General features: G+C 41.3%; 1 protein-coding gene across 1 annotated transcript; it reads right to left on the reverse strand.

The window, feature by feature from the left end:
* Nucleotides 1-919: 919 nt before the first annotated feature.
* SNTN (sentan, cilia apical structure protein) lies at nucleotides 920-9,950 on the reverse strand. Its single transcript, XM_034408804.3, has 4 exons — nucleotides 9,716-9,950; nucleotides 5,361-5,395; nucleotides 2,702-2,841; nucleotides 920-1,959 (listed from the first exon to the last, which is right to left on the reverse strand). The coding sequence occupies exons 1-4, from the start codon at nucleotides 9,811-9,813 to the stop codon at nucleotides 1,801-1,803; spliced, it is 432 nt and encodes a 143-aa protein (XP_034264695.2). The 5' UTR covers nucleotides 9,814-9,950; the 3' UTR covers nucleotides 920-1,800.
* Nucleotides 9,951-19,605: the final 9,655 nt, after the last annotated feature.

Consider the following 19,605-nt stretch of genomic DNA (forward strand, 5'->3'; position numbering starts at 1 on the left):
TTGCATTAACAACGCTATCATGCTGTGAACTCCACCAACTACTTTGATTAATAGTGTGCTGTGATGGAGTGATTCAGTTGAAACTTTGATAAACTGAATCTCCCATCTGAAGATTGACAAAGTCCTAGGGATCAGTTAATCGAAGAAGAGCACATAAGTGAGTTTAAGTTCTATTTACAATACTTCAATTGTATTCACAAAATTAGTTTCTCTTTCTTCTCTCAAAATAAATTGCTGGGTGGGGGAAAAACCAGCCCCAGTTTCCCTGCCTCAAGCAGAAACTTAGGAGGCCAGCTTTTAGAAATGCAGATTTGGTAATCCATTCAGAAAGACTGGGTCAAAACAGAAACTCAGATAAGCAACAAACAAAAGGTTGACAAACATAGCTCAGGCAAACACCTAGGATTTGCATTTCCTCTTTTGCCTATAGAGCCAGCTATGTCCCCTACATAACCCCTACATGACCCCATAGGAATCTGACAACAGCCAATAGAATATTAAAGGACATTTTTTTGCACAGGAACAGGAAGCTCAAATATAAAGCCGAAAGAAGGTATACAAAAACCCCACTCTCAATTCCATTTTGTCAGCTGGACCAGAACCATAAACATTGGTGATTCTGTTTATCATTAAACCATCTTTCCAATCAGCCTCCATGTTTTCAGGGTCTTTCTCCCAGCTTGGAACTGAACCAGATGGATTTTTCTTACAACAGTGTGCTAGAGCTTAATTCAGAGTAAATGCACTTTGGAGTGTAATAGCTAAAAGCAGAGTGACCCAAAACTTCCTTTGGAGTTGAACATTTGATCTTTGATTAAAATTGATGCAGGATTGAAATGTGTATCTTTTATCTGTGCTCTCTTGCTCAAAAAGGAATCAGTCAAGAAGAATCAAGTTCATTAAGATAGAATTTTCCAGGTTTTTTTTAAAAAGAAATACTTTTATTATTTTATTGATGTTTTAATTACAGTAGCTTAATGGAACTTGGAATAATCAAATCAAAATCACTAGGAATAAATAGTATAACCTTCCTTTAAATTTAGACATATAAACCAGTATTGAATGTCAGCCTCCCAATCTTGAAAGTTTCCCAAAGTTAGGTAAAATTATTGTAGGTAAAACTCCTTAACAAGCCAATGTGAATTTCATTCAGCATAGCTATCAAGGGTATTGAACAATTACACTTCGCTAGTATGAATTTAGGCCTTTCCAGGTTGGAATTTCTGGCTTGAATTTTTGTCTGTACAACAGAGGAAGGAGATCAGCTACTGGTATCTCCGTGTAAACAAATTGATATTTAAGGCAAAATAATCATGTACATCATCAGGTATCTTCTCCATAGTCATTCCTTGTATAAATGGAAAGATATATTTCTACCAGTCACTGGCTGTGGATAAAAACCTTTATTTTTATGAGATATCTAGAATTGGGGCAGGAAATTATTCTCCCCATAGCTGTTATTGTACAATATGGCTGTATCTAGACCACAGTCTGAATTTTGTAGATAGATTTGTTCATTACCATTTCACTTAAAAACCGCACTTCATCTAACACAATATTCCGCAGAATTTAGAGGCATTTCTTTTCAAAGTGTGTTCTTCCTTGTGTAAAATCGACAACTAATCTATTTTTGTACCTTTGTTGCCCAAAGAGCTCCTTGGTCTATAATATTGATTTATTGATAGATATTAATAATGTCCCAAATAATTTTATCTGGAATAGTAATGTTCCCTAAAACACTTACTTTAAAAATCCAACCTCCCCCTTTCCCAACCCAGTTTGTTTATTTGACACTCTTAATCATTTAGACTTCTGCACATTTTGAATCTCTTGCCGCAGATCAGACATCAAGGTGAGGCTAACCACGTGAACCATAAAATCTTCAAAATCAATTTTGTCATTCTTGTTCTCATCAAGAGCAGACATCATTTCCTGATACTTTGGTTTGGTTTCTTGACCCTGTGAAGGAAAGTGAATAGATTTTTTTTTAAATAGCAAAATATGGACATGACTTTCATCATTCTTATTAATGAAAGGAATCCACCCACAAAATGTGTTTTTAAGGATGACTACAAAAATTAAGATTCTGGTTGGAGAGATTGGCCATATTTCCTAATAGATCACTAAACAAGATAAAAGTAAACAATTGCACACTCAGAGAAAACCTTTGCACGCCATAATGAAACCTCAAGGTCACTAATTTAATATTATTTCATCAGAACTGCCAGGTTCAGAAAAAGCAAGAATCTTAAATCAAATTGTTAGTTTCCAAATTGAAAATTCCTGATTTGAAGAAAAGAGGACACATAATTATATTTTCTGATTTCTTTGTAGACAATGTGAGCCAAAAGTTGCTCAGCTAAATATGAGTCCTTCTCATGACTGGGACAGTTGCTCTCCAGCATCAATTACTAGAGGGTCCCCTCTTTTTGAGGAATGAGAAGAAAGAGGAGTTGTTGGCTTGTGATTAAGACAGATAATCATCTCCTTAGCTGCACTCACTTCACTTTCTCTGTCCTGAATATTCCCACATCCTCATTGGACTTGCAGGTATGTATGAAATCTCTCTTCTTCTGTGATGCTTGAAAGGATGTTTTGTACAGGATCTCTACTCATCTGAAGATTCTGTGAAATTTCAGAGAGTGATCCATTCCAGACATCCTTGTTAGATGTTGTAATAGAATAAGGGCTCCAGTCTTACCTGTATAAAATGCATAAACTGAATTAGGAGCAGCTTCTTAGCTTCACATTTGCTGAGTTTGCCCTCAGCATCTGCCGCATTATCATAAATCAAGGCTGCTGTAGCCACAGCTTTTTCTAGATCAGAGCTTTTTCCTAGACCTGAGAAGGGAGGGGGGAGAAACAAAAATATATGGAAGATGACGAATCAATAGAAGTCTACAGGAGTGAATACAGCACTGATACGGTGACAGGGAGGAAGAAGCTAAGAGAGAGCAGATTCCAGCTCTGAGGGATCATCAACATTGACTTGTCTGATATCTTGTAATTTCACGATACAATAATTGTTTAGTTTAATGAACATTTCTAAACTCTGGGAGAAGACATTGAGGCCTACATATACATGAAACTAAATTTTAGATTTCACCCTTTTGAATTGCCTCATTATTGATGAATATCAAACACTGACACCTGCAAATTATAGTGGTAAATCTTACACATATCCCTCCTTCTATTCCATGCATAGGTAGGATATTCTCCAACTTGGAAGATGAGATTAGATGCTAAAATCAGGGCAATTTGGAAAGAAGTTAGTGAGTTAGTAGAATTACAGAAGGGTATAAAGATTACAGATAAGACCTGGCTACTGACTCCATCTGAAGCTCTAGAGATTGCTAAATAAAGACTCACAGCACTGGGTACCAAGCTAAGGAGATACACTAGAGAAGCAGAGGCCAAGAAGGTAAATGTCCTGTTCTCCAAGCAACCACCCAAGGTGTATCCCCAATTGCAGTGCAACAACAGAGTAACAGCAGAGCCACCAAGAGCCGAAACTGAACAGTACTGGAAGAACATATGGGAGAAAGAGAAGATGCATAATACCAATGCAAAGTAACTGCAACACCCAAAGGCAGACCACAGCACTCTCTAAAACAAGAATCAATCACTACCACAGTAGCAGACATCCAAAAGCAGAACATGAAGTGGTGGACAATACCTGATCCAGACATGATTCACATCTACTGGCTAAAGAAACCATCAGCAGAGCACAACAGAGCACATCTGTGGGCATGCACGCCATCATCATCAGCTCTTCTGGGTTCCGTTGTGCGCATGTGGTGCATGTACACCGGCCAGCTGCTCTCTTCCAGGTTGTGGTGCTCTGGTGCGTGCGCATGCTCCAGTTTCGGCACTCGGTGCCAAAAAGTTTAACCATCAGTGGTCTAGACAAACCAATCTGAGCACAGTTTGAATTGACTACAGGAAAGCCTATGACTCAATCCTGAAAACATGGAACAGTGAATGCCTGGCAGTTTATAAAATCAACTAAGGATCTTCTTCAAGAACTCAATGGGACTGTGGAAGACAACACAGGAATTCAACTCAAGGCAACTCTCTCAAGTGGCCATCAAGTGTAGCATATACCAAGGTGCTGCACAGTCCCTAATGTTGTTTTTCATATGCTTGAACCAGTGGTGAAATCCAATTTTTTTTACTACTGGTTCTGTGGCTTGGTGGGCGTGTTGTGGCTTGGTGGGTGTGGCTTGGTGGGGGGGGGGAAAGGATATTGCAAAATCTCCATTCCCACCCTACTCTAGGGCTAGCCAGAGGTGGTATTTGCCGATTCTCAGAACTACTCAAAATTTCTGCTATCGGTTCTCCAGAACCTGTTAGAACCTGCTGGATTTCACCCCTGGCTTGAACCCCCAGTAATTACAAGAACTGGATAAAGATACAAATTCAAGAATGGAACTACCATAGTCACCACCTCTACATGGATGGCATCGATCAGTATGTTAAGAGTGAATGGGACATTGACTTGCTGATCTACAGTGAGAACATTGGGATGTCATTCAGACTGTAGAAGTCTGACCAGATGGTAGTCAACAGAAGGAAGATAGTTATGACTGATGTGATGCAACACCAGAGAGCCACACAGCAGACATAAAGACCAGTTACAAGTACTTTGGCATCCCAGAGTCACATAGGAATCACAAGAGGAGGCAAGGAAGAAAGTAACATCCAATATCACCAAAGGATAAGAACCAGCTCAATGGGAAGAACAAGATCCAGGCCATCGACACATATGCCCTGCCAATCATCAGATACACTGCCATTATAGTGAGCTGACCAGACCAGGATTTGGAAACTACAAATGTGAAGACCTAGAAGCTTCTCACAATATACAGATATTTCCATCCCAATATCCAGAAAATGTACATCACACAGAAAGAGAGCAGCCGGGGTCTGGTAAGTGTCGAAGCCATTCTCCTGGATGAAACCCAAAGCATCCAGGAGTACATCAGTATGGTGGCACCCAAAGATGAGCTGCTGAGGAAGCAACAGACATGGGGGAAAGTCTAAGAGAGGAAGTGCCATGGCAAGACGAGACTAATAACAGTGACATACGGCTTGGCAATGAAGTTATTATAGTAAGCTAATTGCACTCCTGCCATGGATTTCAGGAGAAGCTGTTCTCAGTACTGTCTGCATTGCTCAGCATTATACAGGAAAAAGTTTGCAGGAAGAAATAAAATCCCCACAAGAATTGATGGAACATTTCATTCTGGAAGAGCAACGATGTATGCTTTGCATAGAGGCTGACCAACGTTATTCCTAGATTTAAAAGTGTCACCTAACCAGAGATGGAGAGAGGAGAAAAATAGCATAGATTACCTTACCCTTTATAGAAGCCAACTGCTTGGAAATTGGAACACTGAAAATTAAGCAGAAAGAGCTTGATTCACATTATCTCACTATTAAATTTTGTTACAAATGTTTTTTTTTAATTACTTTCTTTCATGAGGCATGAACATCATATTAATTACAGTAGGTTTTCAAAATTTCTTATAAATAAAAGAAAAGGGCCTTGAGTCTTTGGTGGGGGAGAAATGATAGTAAACAAATACAAAATACTAGTTCAGGTAATTTCATTCCATTGCATTGAAAAATGCAAGTTTTCCATTTACTTTACAATGCAGGCATGTCTTTTTGTAATTTGTGAGATTTATCTAGCATTCCAGCTTCAGTTAAGATAGGGGTGTCAAACTTGTGGCCTGCAGGCCAGATGCGTCATGCGCTGGCCATGCCCACCCCCGGTTTAGCAAAGGGGGGGGGAAGTCACCATATGTCATGTAGGTAAATTGAGGACCCAGTTTGTGGGGGCAATAAGCTGACTTTGTATAAATATACAAAAGTATGAAGGCTATTGCTTAACGCATTGTAAGCCGCCCTGAGTCTCCAGAGAAGGGCGGCATATAAATCAAATTAAAATAAATAAATAAATAAATAAAAAATGTCATGTGACAACAACGTGTCACTGCGGGTTTGACACCTCTGAGTTAAGGCATTAATGATTTATTTGGAAAGGTTCCTTTTCTCATCCCAACCTATTTCTGACAACAATTTCACAAATTCTCTGTGTATGTGGAGAAAATCTCTGTGTAGTGCTTTGCCGAGTATTGTGGAATTTTGCAATAAATAGCACTTCATGAAAATGGGCCTGTTCTCCTTCTCCAGGACAGCTGGGAGAATTTTGAAATCCTTTGCCTCTACTTAAGGTGTCATGGCTTAGTGCAGGGGTGTCAAACTCATGTTGTCATGGCGGTGTCACGTGGCGTATCGGGACTTTTCCCCCCTTCACTAAACCGAGCATGGGCATGGCCTGCGTGTGACGCATCCGGCCTGTGAGCCGGGAGTTTGACAGCCCTGGCTTAGTGGGATATCCAGTTCCAGGCAACCTATCATTAGGGCTAATCCTACAATTAGCAGAACCAAGTGCTGAATAGAGAGCAACTTAACTTTCTCCTGAGCCACAGGTCAGATTGACCTGCCATTTCAGTGTCTCTTTTGAAGAGCACATTAAAGGTATTCTGGCTACCTGGATTTTTTTGTTTTTTGTTTTTTTGCTGTAAATCAAAGTGTTCTATGGAGCAGCTGCTCCCTCTGATGCCTTCTGTGGTGGTTACCATTGCAGAAAGACTGTGATGGGCTCTTGAGAGCATGTATCAGAGGCAGAGTTTTGTTCTGAAGACCCCATAGATTCATGGAGCCTGGTCTATTTGCCAGGATGGAAGATAGTAGCTGGTGCCAAGTATGACACAAATTCAATATAAGGAGGGCAGATAACCAAGGAACATGGAAGTCTGGTAGGCAAGCAAATCTACCTTCTTCTGGTTGAATGAAACAAATGTTTCATAAAGTATGAAAGTAGGTTTTTAAAACTTAGTTAGGTTTAACCATAATTTTGGATTCCGGTTTAAAGCTCAATTGAGATGCGTTGAAATCACATTAGAAGCTTCTAGTTCCTTCTTGTAAGCATGCCAGAGGACAAAGACCAAGTGACGGTTCAGTTTTGCATGATGCATCACACTTATGTTTTCACATTCTGATTTATATTTGTTTCTTACTGTGACAAAAAATGAAAAATTGTTCTTTGATTGACGCATCATATATTGCCTACAATTGCAATAGGGTTTGAAGGCAGAACTGAACATCCACAGTCCCATTTTCACAGCCTCTGGATCTCCTAAGTTCGTATTCCAAAATTCATCAGTCAATCATTAAGTTTTTCATCACTTAATTTAAAGGGGGAAAAAAAAGATAAATTGGATGCCTTAAACCTCTGCTATATTTAACATCCCAATTTTGTATTCAAAACTCTTCCCTCCCCTAAAAGCCCTAAAAAGAAGGTGGAAAAATTCAGCCCAACCCTTCTACTTGATGCCATTGGATTATCATCAGATGGAGACATAAAAATATTACCTACATAGGTGAGAGGAGCGATACATGTTTTGGACAAGACCCAGTTTGAGTGAATGCAGCCAACAAAATGCTTCCTCTTCCATGTCTCCTTGGGATTTTTTTTTTTCAACTTCTCTTCTTTAACATTGAATAAAAATGATCTGGTCGATGGCTAAGTAGCTGTGTCGGTTCTAGTCTGCACTTGTATGCAGTTCAACAGGACCAAACATACTAGGTCAGTTCAAATTTCTTCCTGGATGTCCTCCTGGATTCACGGTTGAGTTTAGGTGATTACAAAACAGCCGTGACCAGGGGGGAGTATGCCCAGATTTGTCTGGTGCGTCAGTTGCGTCCCTACTTGGACCGAGATGCTCTACGCACAGTTACTCATGCGCTAGACACCTCCCGTCTTGACTACTGTAATGCTCTCTACCTGGGGCTGCCCTTGAGGACCACTCGTAGGCTTCAGCTGGTGCAGAATGCGGCCACGCGGGTTGTGATGGGAGGATCCCGATATTCCCATGTTACACCTCTCCTGCGCGACTTGCATTGGTTACCTGTTGCCCTCTGGGTGAGATTCAAGGTGCTGGTGATGACCTATAAAGCCCTATATGGCTTAGGTCCAGGATATTTGTCGGACAATCTGCAGCCAGCAACAGCTTCCCATCGCCTGGTACGTTCTCACAGGGAGGGCCTTCTCCGGGTGCCGTCGGCTAGACAATGCCAGCTGGCGACCCCCAGGGGCAGAGCTTTCTCTGTGGGTGCGCCCACTCTCTGGAATCAACTCCCCCTGGGGCTTCGGTTGGCTCCTGACCTTTGCACCTTCCGCCACGAATTAAAAACATGGCCGTTTACATCGTCCAACCTGGACTGAGGGGGTTTGACTATTTAATGGGTTTTAATATATGTTTTAAATTTATATTTATACATTTATGTGTTTTTTTAAAAAAATTTGATTTATATGCTGCCCTTCTCCGGAGACTCAGGGTGGCTTACAGTGTGTTAAGCAATAGCCTTCATACTTTTGTATATTTATACAAAGTCAGCTTATTGCCCCCACAAACTGGGTCCTCAATTTACCCACCTTAGAAAGGATGGAAGGCTGAGTCGATCTTGAGCCTGGTGAGAATTGAACTCGCAGTAATTGCAGGCAGCTGGATGTTAAATGCTGCTTTAGGAGGCATTAGCCTCCTACGCCACTCAGGCTCCATTTTATACTTTATGTTTTATTGGGTTTGTTTTTATTGTTGTGAGCCGCCCTGAGTCTACGGAGATAGGGCGGCATACAAATCACATAAAATAAATAAATAAAATAAATAAATAAATTTCAAAAGCGAGTATGGGTTACAAATATGAAAAAAACAGACATTTTTTTTAAAAACAAAAGCTGAAGGGTTCTTCTTTAAAAATTAATGCAAGGTATAATTAGTTGGGAAAAAATTCTTAATAATCAGCAGGTTTGCAGTGAGGCCAACTATTTAAAGTGTCGGTGAGCTCTCCTTCGCTGGGTGTGTTCAAACAGAAGCTGAAATCTGTCTGATGAGTATACTTAAATGTGGAATTTCTTTACTGCACGTGGAGTTGAACCCCTAAGGGGGAGGAAGCTTCCAACTTTTTTTTCTTTTTGATTTTTATCCCAGGTGTATTACTTTAGAAGTCACTCAAGACAGCGAACATATCTAATATTCTAAGAGCCTTGGTGGCGCAGTTGACTAAGTGCTGTTAAAGTAGCACCAGCTGCCTGCAATTACTGCAAGTTCAAATCTCACCAGGCTCAAGGTTGACTCAGCCTTCCATCCTTCGGAGGTAGGTAAATTGAGGACCCGGATTGTGGAGGCAATAAGCTGACTTTGTATAAAAAAGAACACCGCTTAGGGGGGGTCGAAAGCCTTCCTAAGCAGGTATATACAAAAGTATGAAGGCTATTGCTTAACGCATTGTAAGCCGCCCTGAGTCTCCGGAGAAGGGCGGCATATAAATTGAACCAATAAATAAATAAATAAATAATAAATAAATTCTTTCCCCCTGCTATTGTCTCCACAACAACAACCCTTTGAGGTGGTCTGAGAGACAGAGTGACTGGCCCAAAGTCACCCCCTTGGTGTTCATGCCTAGTTTTATGATAATAAGTACTTTGGGGTTAAATTACTAGAAACTCATAAAAATCCATCCACACATTCTGAAAGCTTGGTCCTTTTCTCTCATTTAAAAACATACACAATGAAAACACAAATGAAGGAGGCATGTGAGGTTCCCAGAGAGGGGAAAAAAATTGCACTTGGTTCTCACTTACCGTTTGAGTGTTTTCTTGGAAACTTTGGTTGAAGAAACATCGTTTGAATGGTCTAGGGAATATGAGGTACTCTCCCTGCTAGAGGTACAGCCACACATCCTTTCCAGCAGCTTGGCTACTACTGTTTATGATCTCTAGGCAACTGAAGGGCTGGCAAACTGGCAAACAGAAACCTTTGTGCTGGGAAGGCAGCACAGTCATGGAAATGTTCCCTGCTCATTGGGTTGCTGTAAATAAATCAGCCAGAGAGGAAATGCCAGAAATCAAGAGGAGCTGTGTGACACCCAAGACTTAAGATGTTTTGACATCATGGACAAAGTGCCTTTTAAAGTGCGCTTTTTTGCATGGGGCAGGCATATTTCTGAATATTAATTCAGGGTTTTAAATACAGGAGGAAATGGAATCCACTGCATGACACACAATATAGCTAATGCATTTGCATTGCATTTCCTATCTGGAAATTCATTATATCCTAAACACTCTTGCCTGGGAAGAAGTCCATTAATTTTAAGGAAGGTTGTTTGTTTGCGCTTCAAGTCAGTTTTGAGTTCGGGCACATAGATACATGACCAGGTAGTTTTCTTAGCAACATTTTCAAAAGTGGTTTTCCTTTGCCAAGGGAGTTTGGATTGCCATTTGCCAAGAGATTGGACTGCCATTTGTCAGAAATGATGTAGGGCCGTGACGGCGAACCTATGGCACGCGTGCTGGAAGTGGCACACAGAGTCATCTCTCCGGGCATGCCAGCTATCACCTGTTGCTCTTCTGGGTTCCGGTACCCACATGCGTACCGGCCAGCTGGTCTTCGCGTATGTGGGAGCACAGAAAACTGGAAGAGCAGCTCCCTGACGTGCATGCACATGCTGGGAAGCTGAGCCTCTGGTTTCCAGTGCGTGCATGTGTGCCAGTCAGCAGGTCTTCATGTGTGCATGTGCCCCAGAAACCGGAAGACCAGGTGACTGGCACACATGCGCACTCCAGAAACTGGAGGCTCATCTTCCCGGCACGCGCATACGCACCGGGGAACTGCTCTTCTGGTTTCTGGTGCTCCCTCACATGCGTGTGCACATGCTCCCATTTTGGCACTCAGTGCCGAAAAGGTTCGCAAATACTGGTGTAGGGTCTCCTGCTTGGGCAGGGGGTGTTCTGTCCCCGTATCACGCACACACCCAACCAGCCAGCCGAGGGTTAAATAAACTCTTCAAACACACAATGTCAGTGATAAGGAACTTGGCAGCAACTCCGTGGCTGCCTGCCAAGAGCTTTTACTCCGATTACACAGACAAAAATACACACAGTTTGAATTAAATCCACAGCAAATAGATGTTGTGTCCGAAGGTGCAAAGTGCTTCGCCAGAGATTAGCTTTGTCCGTCACAGAGTCAGAATGGCCACCACACTCCCTTTTATAGCCTGTGGGGTGTGGTCCAGTGACTCAGCTAATCTCTGGCACGCCTTCTCCTCTGCTGCGCATGCTTCTCCCTGCGCCTCTGGCGAGGGTCCAGCCAGCACTAATTTTCATCGTCGCTGTCCATCTGTGGCTGCGGGGACATGCTTGGCTCTGAGCCTATCGTTTGGCCTTTGGTGTCCTCCGGAGGCATTGCCAGAGAGGAGGGTCCTGGCGAGGGAGGCCTGGCCACCTCCTCTCCTTCATGTTCGGAGCCTTCTTTCTCTGATAAGATAGGCTTGGAGGACGGAGCCACAACAGGGGGTTGGACTAGATGACCTACAAGGTCCCTTCCAACTCTGTTAATCTGTAATTTGCCTTCTTCCTGAGAGAGAGAGTGGTTGGCCGAAGGTTACCCAGCTAGCTTTGTGCCTAAAGCAGGACTAGATTTTCTCTTGGTTTCCACTCTGGTACCGTAACTACTATACCATACTAGCTGTCTCAGATATATATATATATATAAAATAAGCCTTGCAGGATCATCTAATTCAATGCCCTGTACCACCCTAGTACAGGTCTTGTGTGAGCAGGGGGTTGGACTAGATGACCTCCAAGGTCCCTTCCCACTCTGAACTTAATAGCCGACCAGTTGTTTCCAGGAAATCCATACACACAGACAGGTGAGTCATAACTTTCTTTTCACTATTGTATGCCTAGCTAGTTTCCAGTTACACGATCCTTTTCTTTCTTTTTTTTTAATATCGCCTACATCGATGGCTTTCCCTGCCATTCATTGGATGGCTGCAAATTGCACAGTTAGACCACACATTGTGCAAAGAAGTAATTTCTACTATAGATCTGAATCTCCTTGCATTCAGCTTTAGTGGCGACATTCAATTTGAACATTCCACACAAATTAAAAATGGCCTCTGGTTTCATTTTCCACATCGTTAAGTATGTTGTGGTTGTATAAACGGTATGTATTTATAATAGATTTATATGGCTGCTCATCTCAAATAGATGACTCTGACCAGCTAATTAGGCAGGCAGGCAGGCAGGCAGAAATATAAGACATACATGCAAACACCAAAATAAAAAGATAGCACCTGGACAAGAATCACAAACTATTTGCCTATATACTGTTTTCATCTCCCTGCTGCTGAATTTTATTATTATTATTATTATTATTATTATTATTATTATTATTATTATTATTATTTATTGGTTAATCTTTAGTGAGATTCACAGCCTTTGAGGCTGGTTAATAGCTCAGCAGCTCGAGTCCTAACCAAGGATCTAGGAACTGTTAAGGTATCGTCGGAGGATGTAAGTTGTTCCGAGTAAGGTGGTTTTTTGTAGAGTCAAAATGTTCAAGTCCGGCAAATTTAGAATTTCTAAATAGCGGGGTAACCCTTTGGGTATTGCTCCGAGGGCTCCAATTACAATCGGGACAACACACGATTTCTTTTTCCACAGTCGCTCAACTTCAATTTGTAAGTCCCGGTACTTTGTGATTTTTTCTTGCTGTTTATCTTCAATTCGTGCATCACCAGGTATTGCAATGTCAATGAACCATACTTTTTTCTTTTCAACTATTGTTATGTCAGGTGTGTTGTGGACCAAGTGCCTGTCAGTCTGAATCCTAAAGTCCCACAAGATCTTGAGTTTCTCATTCTCTAAAACTTTCTCAACCTGATGTTCCCAGAGGTTTTTGCTGTACTCAAATCCAAACTTCTGGCACAATTTCCAGTGAATGATTTTAGCAACACAGTCATGGCGTTGTAGGTAGTCAGTTTGTGAAATTTTGCTGCACCCACTGATCAGGTGGTCGACTGTCTCATCTTTCTCATTGCAGAGGCGGCATTTGCTGTTGGTGGTAACATGTTGAATTTTTGCCTTCATACAGTTTGTGGCTAGGGCTTGTTCTTGAGCTGCCAAAATAAAGCTTTCTGTTTCTTTTTTCAGTACTCCTGATCTTAACCAGTTCCAAGTTAGTTTCTGGTCAGCTTTGCCTTCAATACTTTTCAAGTATTGGCCATGCAGAGCTTTGTGTTTCCAATTTTCAGCTCGCTGCTCAATTACTTCTTTCTTATATTCTGCTTTTGTTTTAGTTGTCTTTAAAAGGCCTCCTTTATTTACTTCCTTAATCATTGGTTCTTCACTTTTCTGGATGTAACCATTCAAGCTGCATTTTTCTTCTTCCACAGTCTGCTTTACTTGTAGGAGTCCTCGACCACCCTCTGCTCTTGGTAAATATAATCGGTCAACATCACTTTTAGGGTGCAAGGCATGATTCATTGTCATAAGCTTCCTTGTTTTTCTGTCCAAATTGTCTAACTCCATCTGGGTCCAGTCAATTATTCCTGCAGAGTATCTAATCACAGGTATAGCCCAGGTATTTATGGCTTTTAGGATGTTTCCTCCACTCAATTTGGACATTAATATCTTACGAATTCGTCGAATGTACTTGGCTGAAGTTAATTCCTTGACTTTATTATGCATTAAGTCAGAGGCTTCTAAAATCCCCAAGTACTTGTAGCCTTCTTCTGATTTTACTGCCTTTATCATTTCTTCATTCTCTAGTTCTATTCCATCCTCTTCTATGATCTTGCCTGCTTTGGTTGCTATTGTTGCACATTTGTCAATTCCAAACTGCATACCAATGTCTTGGCTGAATTCTTTTGTGTTTTCAATTAATAAATTCAGTTCAGCTTTTGTTTTACCAAACAGCTTCAAATCATCCATGTACATCAAGTGCGAGATTTTCAGTCCTTTCTTTGCAAGTTCGTATCCACAGTTCATCTTCTTCAAAATGATTGTCAGTGGTAGCATTGAGAGTATAAAAAGTAGGGGTGAAAGGGAATCGCCCTGGAAAATGCCTCGTTTAATTTCAACTTCACCCAGTTCTTCTTCATTAGCCATAAGTTTTGTTTTCCAGAGGTTCATTGAAGATTCCATGAATTTTTGTATGTTGCTGCTGATGCCTAATATTTCCAGGCATTTCTTGATCCATCTATGGGGAACTGAATCAAATGCTTTCTTATAGTCTATCCAAGCCATGAACAGGTTGGTTCGTCTTTTCTTTGAGTTCTTTAGGATTAGCTTGTCGATCAGCAATTGATCTTTTGTTCCTCTTGAGTTTTTGCAGCATCCTTTCTGTTCTACAGGAAGCAAGTTATTTCTTTCCAGGTATCCATAGATTTGGTTTGCAATGATACCAGTAAGAAGCTTGTATGTTGTTGGCAAGCAGGTGATTGGCCTATAGTTTCCAGGGTCCTTTCCTTTTTCTTTATCTTTTTGGATCAAAAATGTCCTTCCAGTTGTCATCCATCCATCATTTTCAGGTGTTTTTAGGATCTGGTTCATCTGGGTTGCCAATCTTTTGTGCAGACTTGTAAGTGCCTTTAACCAGAAGCCATGCAGCTCATCCGGTCCAGGTGCACTCCAGTTCTTCACTTTTCTTGACTGTCTTTGCACCATTGCTTTTGTTATTTTCACGTCTTCCATTTTATGCATTTTAATAGAGTCCTCAACCTGTTTGATCCATTTTGCATTTCTGATTATTATTATTATTATTATTATTATTATTATTATTATTATTATTATTATATGTGTTGCCACTAGCTTTATGCTTGCTGATAATCTCAGAGGGTTAATGAAACAAAACTAATCTTTGTAAAAACCCACATTGGTCTTTTCACAATGTCAATAATTCTTCTATATGGTTCATTATTTTTCTTTATAATAGGGTTTTAAAAGTGATTTTATTAAAAAGAGTTAGTGAACGAGAGAGTTTCCCTTATTGTGTTCAATTGCCAATCTTAAATTATGTGAATCATTGCATATTTTTAGCAGAAGATGGAGAGTTTTGCTTGCTTCTGTTTGGGGTTGATATTAGTGAGACCTGAGTATCTATCAGGTTTTATTTGTCAATTCAGTTTGCAACTTCATTTTTTTTTGTTTAAAAAAAATATGTTAATGGCAACAATTTAGCTTTAACTGAATAGTTCACTGAAGCATCAGAGTCGGTGATCTCAGTATCTTGGGCAAAACCTGACCACAGCACTGCAAAAAAAGCCTCATTGAATTACCATCTTTCATGCAACAGAAGAAGTTATTAAAGATATGGACAATTATTTGCATTTAATTGAGTTTAATGTTTGCCCAGCTCACTTCTTTATCCTGCATCTGCTTAGTTTGTGGAGTGCTATACTGGGCACGACATTTGAAATTATATGATAATTTTGTCTGGTAAGGCCAGTAAACATTCGACTCCATCCAGTTGCCCTGACTCTACTCTGAATTAAACGATGACAGGGTCCTAAGAAAGGAATCTTTTATCAGAGTTGTATTAAAGTTTGTAGACATTTAGCATGTCTCACTTGTTTCATTTATATTGGTTAAATTAACCATTTAGTTGTGTCCGACTCTTGGCAACTTTATAGGCAAGTGCTTTCCATGCTATCCTGTCGATCACAGAATCCTTTCAATTGTTATAAATATCAATTATATTTACCATCTTTCTCTCTTTTTCTCTCTCTCTCTCTCTTCCCCCAGAATTGCTGGAATTCAGGTGGCACAAAAATTTGTTATTTATAAAATTATAATATTTATAAAAATATTATTATATACCATACTATATGATATATGATAATATAATTATACATGTATATATTTCTGTATATTATGTATTTATAATATAATTAGTATATATATATTACTGTATATAGTACATACATATAGTAATAGCAATAGCACTTAGACTTATATACAGCTTCACAGTGCTTTACAGCCCTCTCTAAGCGGTTTACAGAGTCAGCATATTTTCCCCAATAATCTGGGTTTTCATTTTACCCACCTAGGAAAGCTGGAAGGCTGAGTCAACCTTGAACCTGGTGAGATTTGAACTGCCAAATTGCAGGCAGATGGCAGTCAGCAGAAGTAGCCTGCAGTGCTGCACTCTAACCACTGCACACGGCTCGTGTGTGAGTGTATGTGTGTGTGTGTATGTGTGTATAGTGTTTTTCTATCGAGACACCTGGTCTACCCCAACATGTGGGAGGGAGCATACTGCTTCCCTTTCGCCTTTCAGCTCCAATCCAGGAGCCCTCAAGCAGTCGCATTCACAACAAACCATTTTATACCAAATTTATATTTCGCTGATAAAGAAATAAAGGGAGACTAGTATAGATCTATTTCAAGCTATTTAGCTCTCATCAGCTAGCCATACCCTTACTCGGATTCAAACTTGGGCTGCCTGCATATTAGGCAGTTGTATTAACCTCTGTGCCACAGTTCTCCTCCCTTCATCAGCTTGAGCCAGGGGAGAGATTAAGTGTTTTTCTTTGGGCAACCTACAGGTTTAAATAGATCTCTATCAATCTATCATCTTTATCTAACATTGCTGAAATTTGGGTCACCCTCAGGAGTGGGTCTGCAAATTGCTGCAGACATCAGAGCAGATACAAATGTCGACAACCTTCATTTCCCCCCAATTTTCTTGGACTATGGTCCTCCCCCCACTTCATTTTAGTGCTGATCTTTCTACACATCGCCTCCCATGCTGTAATTGTTCTTAGATTTCTGTTGCCTCCTTTAGGGAAAGCCTATGGGGGAAAAAAAAAGACAGCTTATAATTGCAGTGTCACTGTCAACACCCTTGTAGTCCGTGTTCATTACCCCTTCAATTAATACCCAGAAATTATATAGAAATGGAGCTGCTCTCAGCTTGAAATCAAGAGAAGGTTTTGTCATTACGGGTGAGAGGTGGATTTCCCCCCCCCCCCATTTGAATCCTGTAACAAAGCACTCAGAGCTTTATAACTGAGTTGGAGTTACATGCTACTGAGAAGGCTGAGTCATTCTCAAAATCCAAGTTATACTCTCAGCTGAGAAATGACCTCTCAGTGTTGCATGGCAATTCAGAATAACAGAAAAACAGAGCTGGATGGGATCTTGGAGATCTTCCAGGCCAACCCCCTGCTCAGGCAGAAAACCCTGTATCAGTGATGGCTAACCTTTTTGCCGTCGCATGCCAAAAGCGGGGGTAGTGCAGGGGCGGGTCACGCGTGCGTGTAATTCAATGCCCCCCGTGCCCCAACCCACTGCGCATGCGTGCATGACCCCCTGCCCGGGCTCCCCCCGCTTTTGGCACGCAACGGCAAAAAGGTTACCGGTGGGCCCGGAAGGCCCGTTTTTCACCCTCCCCAGGCTCCAGAGGCTTTCTTGGAGCCTGGGGAGGGCGAAAACGGCCTCCCCCACCCCTCTGTAGCCTTCCAGAGGCCAGAAACGGCCCGTTTCCCAACTTCTGGTGGGCCCGGAAGGCCCGAAAATCAGTGGCTGGAGCACACATGTGCACTGGAGCTAAGCTAGGGCAACGCTTGCATGCCCACAGATATGGCTCTGCGTGCTACCTGTGGCACATGTGCCATAGGTTCGCCATCACGGCCCTATATCATTTATATATCAGACAAACGGTTGTCCAACCTTTTTTTAAAAACCCATGACTTCTGGAGGCAAGTTGTTCCACTGATTAATTGTTCTAATTGTCATGGATTTTCTCCTTAGTTCTAGGTTGCTTCTCTCCTTGATTAGTTTCCATCCATCACTTCTTGTCTTGGCTTCTGGTGCTTTGGAGACTAGATTGACCCCCTCTTCTTTGTGGCAGCCCCTTAGATATTGGAACACTGTTGTTGTGTCACCTCTAGTTTGTCTTTTCATTAAACTAGGCATACCCAATTCCTGCAACTGTTCTTCATGTTTTAGCCTCCAGTCCAGTGGTGAAATGCACATTTTTTTACTACTGGTTCTGTGGGCATGGCTTGGTGGGCATGGTGTGGCTTGGTGGGCGTGGCTTGGTGGGCCAGGTGTGGCTTGGTGGGCGTGGCAGGGGAAGGATACTGCAAAATCCCCATTCCCTCCCCACTTCTGGGGGAAGGATATTACAATATCTCCATTCCCTCCCCACTCTGGTGCCAGCCAGAGGTGGTATTTGCCAGTTCTCCAAACTACTCCGAATTTCCACTACCAGTTCCCTGAACTGCTCAAAATTTCCGCTACCGGTTCTCCAGAACCTGCTGAATAGCACCCATGGACATCTTGGCCTACAGAAGAAGTGGGAATATGAAAAAGTGTCTCAGAAGGATCCCATAGGAGACCGCGGTGGCTCACGTGGTAAGACACTGAGCCTGCGATCCACTGAGGTCAGCAACTCAGAGGCTCGATTCCCGTGATTTCACCCCTGCTCCAGTCCACTAAACATCTTTTTGCTCTTCTCTGAACTCTTTCTAGAATCTCAACATCTTTTTTATATTGTGATAAAATATAATATATTTTATATTATATTTTTATATTTTATATTTATATTGTGGGCTGCAGTGTTCCAAGAGTTGCCTTACCAAGACACTACAGGTAGTTTGCAACTTACAACAGTTCATTTGGTGACTGGTAAAAGTTACAATGGAACTGAAAAAGGTGGCTTATGGCCATTTTTTACATGACCCTTGCAGCATCCCTATGGTCATTTGATCAAAATTCAGATGCTTGGGAACTGTTCATATTTATGATGGTTGCAGTGTCCCGGGGCAATCACCTTTTGTGACCTTCTGACAAGCAAAGTCAATGGGGAAGCCAAATTCACTTAACAACTGTGTTACTAAGTTAACAACTGCAGTGATTCATTTAACAACTGTTGCAGGAAAAGTCATAAAATGTGGCAAAATTCACTTAACAAATGTCTCGTTTAGCAAAAAAAAGGGGGGGCTCTATTATGGCTGTAAGTTGAGGACTTTCTGTCTAAAGTGGTAATAATACTTCACGTGATCTTGATTCTATCCCTCTGTTAATACAGCCTAGGGCTGTGTTGGTTTTTTTGGGCAGCTGCAGCACACTGCTGGCTCTTGAATTCACTCTTGAAACTTTTGAGACTAAGAGCTGTTGTTTGTGGTGTAATATAGTCATGGCATATGCCAACCAAAGTGGTTAAATATTTACAAAAGGTGTAGCAAAGCTATGTGAACCCAACCAAAGTAGACCAAATTAGAAAACCAAAGCAACAGGCCAAATTGTATACAGACACACCCACCCACCTTGTCTCCATAAGAACTAGAGAAGGTTGTCTGAGATGTTTTCTTGGGTTACAGTTCTGCCCTGGACTCAGGTTTCTTTTATCTGACCTTTGTCTTGGCACTAGCTCTTCCTCCTGTCCCTCAAGATCATACTTTCTTATTACATTGGCTTATTTGCTAATGGCGAATCTTGCTACTCATGTGTTCAGGAACTGTGAGACAACTCCGTGCGCACATGTTAGTTATGGGGAGGCCATGTGCTTGTGTTTGACGTGAAAATGTAGGTTTATGGAAAGGTATAAACTGCCTGGCCATTGCTTGCAATAATGCATCCAGTTTTGGTTGCCACGATGTAAAAAAGATGTTGAGACTCTAGAAAGAGTGCAGACTGGAGGCTAAAACAGGGGTGGGTTCTAAATTTTTTTATTACCGGTTCTG

Source organism: Pantherophis guttatus, chromosome 2 (genome assembly GCF_059756535.1).
Source record: "Pantherophis guttatus breed Tessera chromosome 2, ASM5975653v1, whole genome shotgun sequence".
NCBI classification, from domain to species: domain Eukaryota; kingdom Metazoa; phylum Chordata; class Lepidosauria; order Squamata; family Colubridae; genus Pantherophis; species Pantherophis guttatus.